The 10,569-nt window shown below is 32.3% G+C and overlaps 1 protein-coding gene across 1 annotated transcript; it reads left to right on the forward strand.

Moving 5' to 3' along the window:
- The first annotated feature begins 4,948 nt into the window (after window positions 1–4,948).
- LOC131045693 (peroxidase P7) lies at window positions 4,949–6,451 on the forward strand. The gene is made up of 4 exons (XM_057979289.2): window positions 4,949–5,200; window positions 5,297–5,488; window positions 5,622–5,787; window positions 5,884–6,451. Exons 1-4 carry the CDS (start codon window positions 4,979–4,981, stop codon window positions 6,273–6,275), a joined length of 972 nt encoding a protein of 323 aa, XP_057835272.1. The 5' UTR covers window positions 4,949–4,978; the 3' UTR covers window positions 6,276–6,451.
- Window positions 6,452–10,569: the final 4,118 nt, after the last annotated feature.

A 10,569-nucleotide genomic window follows, 5' to 3' on the forward strand; every position in this document is an offset into this window, starting at 1 on the left:
GAGAATTCAATTTTTTGGCTTTACATGACCATTTGGAGAACAACATAATTGATAAATTACCTAGATACCCTTATATAAAGATATTTGATCAACCTAATTTTATCCAAGCATTCTAAGACTCCAAGCAATCAATTCTAGTATCCTTGCATCCATGAAGCATTCATCATCAAGTATTTGTAGAGATCTTCAATGCTGCATATTCTTCATTCAACAATTGTGGACAAAAATACATCATTCACATGTAAGCATGTGTGTGTGATTAGGGTTTTGTCTTGCTCATGCCATTCCATACAACATATGTGATTACATTCAAGAAGAAATTCATCATTATCAACAATTGCATATTTAAGGTATATCTTTTTAGAATTTATTTTAGTATTTGCATAATTTTATTCAAGGTTAATTCCTAAAGTAGTGGTTGACTTTGCCAAACCCCTATTCCCAGCAATTTCCCCTTTCTTTCTATGTGCAAGAAACATGTACAGAGCTGTAACTTTCATGATCAACATTATTCAAAGAGATGAATAGTTTCCTCCTTAGACGACCAAAAGTTTGGAGGACCAAAGAAATTGACACTCTAGTCCCAACAATTCTATTCGACCTTTTGAGAATAGGTCCAAACATTCACATAGATACAAATTTATGGCTCTGTTTGATGACTACAACTCACTATAACTTATGCACAATCTTTTCAATTTTAAAACATTTACCCTAATTTCAACATTTTCAAAATTTAACTTAAAAAGACTGTATTAGTCTTCAACCAATGAATGTAATCAAAATTCTTAGCCCTATCTTTATTGGATTGAGGCTAGATCTATTGTATTTACCCCTCTTTAATGTAATTGGTCTCTATGAAAAAACAAGGTGTTTTACTACATCATTGGGTGGAAATCAAAGTTTTTACCATTAAATTTTGGTGAACCCAACTCCTTACATGCTTATTTTTGGTTTGTGTTCTCGGATTTGAGTGTTTATGGAATTCAAAAATTAAATTACATTTAGAAGTTTAATTTTTAATTGAATTTAAAGAATTTAGAGGTTAAAGCCACATAAACCCTAGTCTATAATCCTAAAGTTGAACTTGTGAGTTTCCTAATTTGGGTTTATTATTTTAGATCTGATTTAGGAATATTTTAATTTTCAAATTTTGCATTCATAAATATTATTTTAATCAAATTACATAAATTGATAGGTTTAATTCACAAAAACCCTATTTTGTTTTGGCAAATTTGATTTGTGGGTTGCATAATTTTTCATATCTATTTTCTAATTTAATTTTATAAATTCATAATGGCACTTAATAGAGCTAATTTATTTATCATTTCCCATAAGATTACATTACTTTTTAGTTATATTTATTATAATCAGGTGTATTGCAAGGTGTGTGCCCTTGGTCTTTGTGCGACACAAGCGCTGGGTTTGCAACATGGCTTAATTGCCTCCTATGGATTCTATGTGTCTAGTGTTTATAGCAGGCATTGATAGATCAACCTTTTGGTCCAATGACAACCGCACCCAAAAAATGGTATCAGAGCTAGGTTTCAAGTTCAAACCTCGCTTACGCTGAGGGGAGAATTGTTGCAAGGTGTGTGCCCTTGGTCTCTGTGCACCACAAGCGATAGGTTTGCAACATGGCTTAACTGCCTCACATGGATTCTATGTGTTTGGTGGTTGTAGCGGGCATTCATAGGTCAAACTTTTGGTGCAATGACAACCATAACCAACAATGTGTTGGATAATGGTTTCTTTCACTTCGAGTTGCTTCTTTTCATTCATAGCACTTTAGCATATTGCATTTTTATAATTTTCAAATTGCTTTCTATTAATCAATTAAATCTCAAATGTTTTATTCATAATGCATGTTGTTTTATGGTGATATTTATAGGAAAATGCATCACATACATAGATCGCATCAAATCTCTTGTAGATATTAATCCTAGAGATTATAATGGAAAACTTAATTAATTAATTAAATGAGACCTAATTATCTGTTTTTAAATAAAATTTCTATTTGTATCCCATCAATTAAACTCTTTACCTTAGAAACTTGTTTCTACATCAATTGACATAACCTTCAAAATGAAACCTATTCATCTCATGTATCCATTAATTAGATTAAAATTATCTATTATTATCTTCTCATAGGTTTGAAATGAAATAAATTTAAATTTATCTTCAATCAAGTCCACATTTAGTCTAGTTAACTTAGGTCTTTGATCTTATCCTTGTCTTCAATTTAATTTTTCTCAAAGAGTCTTTAAATTAACTAATTCTTTCATCAATCATTCCTCATGCAAATCTACTTTGCCAAAATATATTATAAAGAAAATTAAAGTGTTATGTTGCTAATTTGTACACACATTCCTAATATACATTTCAACATAATGGATTAGTAGTCAAGGTTGCAATGAGATTATTAAAAATGATTTGATTTATCCTTTTTAATATTTTTTTTTATTAAAGTGGGAAAGGGGCCATAGAGAGGAGGTGAGAATCCCAGCTCCAATGCCCAACATCAAGTACAACTTGCAATCGTCCTCAAAATTAAATAACGCCATAAAAAAAACCCTCTAGTTGAAGGGTAAAGTTGTATTTTACCCTCATGTAGAGGAGACCAAACATTCACAACCTAGTAGTGCAAATCAAGAAAAGCGGACAAAAAATGAAAAAATCTATAGACTAAACCATTCTTGGCAAAATATTCCTCATAGTATAGCAATGCCTTCCCAAAAGAAATCATGGGAGCAATAACAACACAATGAATTGTCTTAACAGAGCCCTTCATTTTCTTAGAAACAACAATCTTAGCACCAAAAAAAGTGAGCAATATTTTTCTAAGTAGATATGGATAGGAAGCACATTGAATAGAGCCAAATGACCCAGGGAGAGCAACAACACTCAACTTTGGAGAAGAGATATAGGAATCCAAAGCCATAGCAACAATCTCAGGAGTGCTCATAGATAGAACCCTAGCTGTAACCACTGGATGATCAACGTTAAGCTAAGAGAAAATCGCACTAGGAGATGAAATATCCACTACCAAATCGAATTGAGGTAGATCTACAATAGAGAACATTGTCCTAGGAAAGGGTGGGAAAGCGAAATTTCAAAAATGTAGCAAGTGAGAATGCTATAGTGTTTTGAAGTTATCATTTTCCTATTTTCTATTTCATTGCTTATATGTAATATGATGAGAAATAATAAGACATGATGAGAAACCAAAAAGGTAAGGTAAAAGTCATATATACATGATTAAACAAAATGTCAATACACATAAGGATGTGGAACATAAAATATAAAGATAATATCTAGAAGTTCAACATAAGTGAAAAAGGAATTTTTTTTAAAATCATAAGTAGAAATGAAACCCTATACTAAAATAAAAACATAAAGCTAAAAAGGGAAGGAAAAAGAACAATATATGACAAGAAATAAGAGGTATAAAGAAGGATCCATATGCAATTAAATTTTCAGCTAATATTAGTTGGGACGGCTTAAATCACACACACACACACTAAGCTTTGATTTATAGGCTTAAATGTGTTAAACAATCAAAGTTGATTGACACTATCTAGGATTAATATGTTGCTTAGAGTGTGTGATTTAAGGCTCTCCATTTTAATGGTTGTAATTTTTTGTCATGTGTAATTTCAATTAAAGATGTGTTATGGTGAACAAGACTAATATTTTGACATTTATGATATGTTTTGCAATAACTAATCTTATCAAATAAGTAAGCTATGCAATCACCAATATGTTTAATCTTCTTCTTTGCTTTGTCTATAAATTCTTGAATTTTAGCATTGAATTCTATTCTTATGTTTACCTTTTAAAAGAACAGATTTGATTCGTGATGAAATTAAAAGATTATATTACACTTCGGTAAGCCTCTTGTACATCATCACATAGTGTAGACAGCACTTCTATTTTACCTCTCCCTCATACGTTATTGTATTAATAACGATCATAATCCAATGCTATAAAGCTCGGAGGGAAGATTAGGATGCTTAATTATGTAAGAAATTTCCTCACTAAAAAGATTCATGTCCACCTCCCTCTCACTTCTTACCTATAATGAAGTTACTATAATTCATCAAGAAATTTCCTCACTAAAAAGATTCATGTCCACCTCCCTCTCACTTCTCACCGATAATGAAGTTACTATAATTCATCAAGGATTGTTGCGTTGAAGTGGTCAGTAACCACCTTCACTGCCATTTTCATCAATTTTATCAATAGTTTATTGCATTCCTTCCATAGATAGCAGAAGCCTAAGCAATGGAAAATTCGGATAAAACGAGATCTCACGCGGCGAATAACTCATTCCGTCATATAGAGCAGAAAATATGTCTGACAGCCAGGTGGAAATGATGGGTTACTCCTTTAAACAAAGAATTGCATGTCCAGGGCCCATCGAACTTCGTCTAAGAAATTAATGAGATCGTTTAGTTGGACATCAAATATTTGCAGAGACCAATTTATTATTTTAAGCGAGATTTTTTAAACAACTGGTTTATAATAACGCTGAAAAAGCAACTGGATAGAGAGTAGGCCTGCAACTCAAGGACGTCAATCACAGACACCTTTTTCTTATATTATCTTATCATACAATGTTGAGAGAAACGGTCAAGGGATATTGTATTCAGCGAGGTTAACATCAATTGCTAATCTGAGCTTCTCACACAAATTTGCTTCCATTGATATTGATCACCTTTATCGTTGAGCGTCAGTGTCAAATCTTTTAGTACCATCTGATCCTATTGTCTGCAATCATTGCCTCGAACTGCATGCAGTTGTTTCCCACTCCACTCTACCTGTAAGACCAAGTCGTTTCAGAGAATATACATATCGTCTGTCCCAGTCTCTACTACTATATATAGAGCGAATCAGTTGTCCTATGACACCAAGAGTTTTTGAAATCGGTTTAGTGCAGGCAGCTTGTAATTGAAGTTCTTGTTTGTCTATTAAAATAACCATGTCTTCCTTGGCAACAGCAACAATGGGGACTCTTCTGTGTATTGTTTTACTGTTGTGTTCCACTGTTATTGTCTATGGGCAGCTTACCCCGTCATTTTATACGAGATCATGTGCCCAGGCAGTACCTATAGTAAAAGATGCAGTGAGGCAGGCAATCGCAAGAGAGAAGCGCATGGGTGGATCGTTGGTCCGCCTTCACTTTCACGACTGTTTCGTTAACGTAACATTTTCAGACCTAGTATATCATCTTCTTTCATTCTTTCTTTCTTAGATTTATGATTTGTTGTAGTATATTAAAAAACCTGGATTTTTACAGGGATGTGATGGGTCGATCCTGTTAGATGACAGCACAAATATCACTGGAGAGAAAAAAGCAATTCCGAACGCCAATTCAGCCAGAGGTTCCGAGGTCATCGATCATATAAAGAGCCAGTTAGAGAAAGTCTGCAGTGGAGTGGTTTCCTGTGCTGATATATTGACATTAGCTGCTCACGAATCGGTTGTCCAGGTATTCATTTTTTTTCCTAAATTTCTACCTTGCGCTAGACCTTGGTAATTAGTTATTGATGCTACATATGAACAAAGATAATAAGTCACCATTATCTTCACTTGCAAATGATTTTTGTCTCTATAAATGGTAGCTGGGAGGCCCATCGTGGACTGTGAGCTTGGGTAGGAGAGACTCGCGGACTGCCGTTCAAAGAGATGTAACTAAAAATATTCCAAGTCCATTTTCAAGCCTTCCTGATCTCATCTCATCATTTCAAGCTAAAGGACTCTCTGCTCAGGACATGATTGCCCTTTCAGGTAAGAAATACAAAAGCTTCCTTGCATATTCCACTGAAGCACTTGCAGGAAGTATTTATGGTAACTAACTTCGCATATTTCTGTGGTTTTGATCAGGCGCTCATACAATCGGTCAAGCGAAATGCTCTCTTTTCCGAACTCGCATCTACAATGAAACCAATATCAATGCCGCCTTCGCTACTTCTCGCAAGGCAAGCTGCCCGAGCAGCAGCGGCAGTGGTGATAGCAATCTTTCTCCTTTGGACGAGGACACACCTGATTCCTTTGACAACAACTACTACAAAATCCTCAGAACACAGAGAGGTCTTTTGCACTCTGATCAAGTTCTGTTTAATGGCGGCTCCGCAGATGCTCTTGTTACTACCTACAGTGTTAATCAGTCTGCCTTCTTTCAAGATTTTGCAACGGCTATGGTGAATATGGGAAACATCATGCCTCTTACTGGGACCAACGGAGAGATTCGCAAAAATTGTAGGGTCCCAAATTAACTACAGCAACTTTTATCTGTAAATGTTGGACAACTTCGTAGAATAAATAGTCCAATAGTGAATTGGAGGGCCCTAGTCACAAAAATAAGTAATTTATTGAAATCATGAATTTCATTTTGTTTTATTACTTCTGATGATTGTTCGCGCCAAATCGAAATTATATAGTTTAGTTTTGTGATAACCCTGTCTCTACTTGTGGAGAGATACTAGAACCTTTTCTAAGTATCCAGTAGAAAATAAAATGTAATATATAGTTTCATATCAGATTGTTGTAATCAAAGGAAGTTCTCTTTATCAAGCTTACACATTTTAAGATATTGTTTTGGAAAAGTGCCACAATAACATCAAGATTTCTTTTACCTTTTTAATCTTGTAATTTTTCTACATTTAAAATACATTCAAATTTTGATATTCAGTGTATTTGATTAGTACATTAACTTTTCTTTGAAAAATCTATAATAAGTTTTTGTAGTTATTTTTATCAATTTATCTAAATTTGAAATAAATTTAATTTTAATATTTTAGACTCTATTTTTTATATATTAATTTAGTTTATTTTTTTGATATATTTCAAATTTTGAAACAATTTAGTACTAAGATTCTATAAAGAACGTACATGTGAAAATAAGGTAATAAATAAAGATTGAGAAAATAGAGGAATACTAAGTGAATGGTTGAAATTGTAGTGAGTGATGCCTACATTGTGTGGGGTTTATCCCTTGTTTGCTAGTGCTTAGGGAGAGTAAGGTGGGATAGAAGTCAAAGTGGTGCAAATTCTTTACCATTTACTTTATTTTAACTCTTTTTCTTAATTATTATTTTGGTGCATAGGATGGTTGCTTGCATGATAGCTATTAGGTGTTCAATAGATTGTCCAACATATCATTTAAAGATGCTCTCATTTTAAATGAGTCTTATTTTTTGAATATGAAAAAATAATTTACTTCTTGATGCATGAAACAAAGGCAATGAATTATAATTATCTATCTATAAATAGTTCAAAATTTATAAGATACCTAAATAAATATATATATTTTTCTATCTATTTTTCTAACTTGAAATCTATTGTTAATATTTTTTTAATTTTTCCAAAACAGTCTTAATATGTAAGTGTATATAGATATCTATATAACTTTGCCCTTGTTAGAGGCTTCAAATTAAAAGATTTGAAATATTGAAGGTGATCTAAAGTCATTATACTTATAAATAAATATTCTTTGTGGTGTTTTCTAGAATGGAGAATCATAATGTGATATCCGAGGAAGGACCCTATTCTCATAGTTAGGCTGGTATATTTATTAAACCTTAACATATACAATTTGATTCAAGAGAGGATCGCCTATCTCAAATTTATTTCTAGATTCACATCCCTTGAATTGGAATGAATTTTTTAGAGAAGATTAGTTGTCTTATCATAGCTTATCATATTTTATTATTTACCATAGCTAGTTAAATATGGTTATTGTTTGTTACAGTGTGTTATATGGTTCTATTATCCTCTTTTAAATTTGACCTCTATTCATCCAGTTAATCAATGAAGTATTAATCATTTTCATGTTATTTTCATGATGCTATCAGAGTAGATACATCATTTCTATGCCTGGGAGTATGAAGATTGTTTAAGTCATGATGAGAGAGAAGATGAAGATGGGAGGATTTATCGTGGTGTCTATCCTCTGACCCAAGGATTTCTTTATTATTATTTTTATTTTATAATTAGAAAACCTAGACTGGGATCACCCATACAAATATATGATTATCTTTATATTTAATATTTACAAGGAAAAATAAATCTCTTTCAACTTTTCCAACGATGATGAATTTCTATTTAAATTTAGATATCTTTAAACCACACACTAAGCAACATATTAGCAACATATTAAGCATAGAAAATGTTAATCAACTCTAAGTATTTAAGATGTTTAAGAATAGAAGTATAAGATTAGTGTGGGTGATTTAAACCATTCTATAAATTTCCTACTGTGGGTGTTGTGCATAATCTATGGATAATGGCCTCATAACATGAAGTTTGAGGCATTTGAATACATTTGACGTGTGTGTTGAATGTCAATTATAGAGTATTGATGTACTTTTTTAAAATATGGTCATGGAGGCATGATATAGCACTAATCTAATACCATGTAAAGCATGGAAGTTTGATTGAAGACTATTAAAAATTCTAACATATGAAAGAATACAAATTGAAGTACATGAGGAGGTAGCATAAAGTTTCGATTGATTTTGCAAAAATATGATGTGAATATTTTTGTGTGGAGATATAAAATGAAAACCAAAACCTTAATGCAAGTGTACATCACTCTTTATTTTTATCAAAATGATTTCTTATATTTGAATCTATGCACTACTTGTAGCGATGTTTTTTTCTTATTTGTAGAATATGTGCTCCCTAGAGATATTATTCACAATGATAATTCTACTACTAATCAAATAAGATTAACAAATTGAAGAGAAAAATAAATTTAAATATGCATACATCAAGAAAGCACAGAGTGGAGAATATATAAAGAGGAGAACAGTTAAGAAAAAATAGAATAATTGTCAACCCTAGTATATATGAATAGTGCAATAATGTTAACATCGCCCCCCCCCCCCCCACACTCGAGAAATCAATAGAAAACAAGAAAATCAAGGTGTGGAATAGTGGACGGTGGACCAAAGAAAATCAATTGTGGACTCCAAGAAGAAAATGGTGAGCACTATAAGTGATATGAAGAAAGACTATGATAGAAAAATCTCTTGTCTGGAAGATAAACTCAAGAAAGAGTATGAAGGTATATTGAGTCAGATGGAAAATAAATTCTAGAAAGTTAATGAGAACCTTATTTCTCTAGTTAGTTGCAATCACAAAGTGGTAAAGAACTCTATTAAGAGCATAAATACCATGGTTGGAAAACTAGAAATTCTCCATTAGGAAGGGGCTACTATGGATGTGGATTCCATAGCTAAAAAAAAGGAGGAAATGGTTGGGCCTTCTAAAAGAATAAAAAAGCATCCCCCCATTACTACATTGTTCCTACAATTTTAGCTGTAAAACTCAAACTTTACCTTGCCAAGGGACCCAAGACTAAAGACTTACATCAAAAAACTTGATGATTACATAAAATAAATGCATATGTTTGAGAATATCTTTCTTTGAAGCAACAAATCCTAAATCAAGTGTAAATCCATAAAGTTCCTTCTTGAGACTTGTAAAGGTGTAGCTCCAAATTAAATTCAAAAGTTCTCCTCTCCTTGAACTCATGAATCACAAACATTGAATTATTGGAGGACCGTGCATATTAAGATTTGCACATATAGGCCTCCATCAAGTTGTCTCCTTACCCTCTTAAGGGTATAATTCTTGATCATAATCTAGTGAACTTTTGGGGTGAGAATCCTTATTGATTTCAACACAAAACCCCTTACCTATCTCCAAACATAAAACTTCAGAATATATCCATTGTTCAAGTCTATTAGAATAAAAAAGGAAATCAAGAAAACCAAAAATAATTCTCATGCAAAGAATCATCTCTAAGAGAGAAGCTAGCATGAGATGAAAAAAATTATCCAACCTCTAGTGCAACTTTTGTCTAAAGTGATCTTGTTACAACTTATCCATTTGAGGTTGTAGACGAGTCTTTGGACACCTTGTCACATGTCGCAAGGATATTCCCAATTATAAAAATTTGAATGGCACTTCTAATGGGCTTATTTTCAGGACAACAAGCCTTGATATAGCCAAAAAGTAATAAAGCTACTAATGTAACTATTAAAAATGATATTAGTACATTTCTAACAATGGATATGATAATGTAAGTCATTAATTCAACAAAACCTGAAACCACATAATCTATAACTATATTGAATCTACTTTGTAGTCCCCTCTTTGATTACTTTATCTTCAAACCTAGTGTATATCTCATAATGAATTCAAAGCCCGTGACACCAGTAATAAGAAGATAGACTAGTTTGAACTCCATTCTATGCATTTTACTTCTTACAAAGAAAAAAACTCCTTTACTTAGTGGGTGATAAACTTCCAACAAATAGGACTTCTTTAAAATAGACATTAAAAAAAAAATCAGTGACACTCTTGATGGTATCATCAATGGAAAGAACATGAATAAAGCTATTGCACTTGAAACCAAGACATTGGTGAGTACAAGCCACATCTCCCGATAAAATAGAAACACAAAATCAGGGTAATGTAAGTTAATGTTAATTGAAATCATATTATAATAAGAACTGAATTTGAATAAGAGGAATTATGGTTTTTTATTTTCATGGTTAATTA

This window comes from Cryptomeria japonica, chromosome 3, assembly GCF_030272615.1.
Source record: "Cryptomeria japonica chromosome 3, Sugi_1.0, whole genome shotgun sequence".
NCBI lineage: Eukaryota > Viridiplantae > Streptophyta > Pinopsida > Cupressales > Cupressaceae > Cryptomeria > Cryptomeria japonica.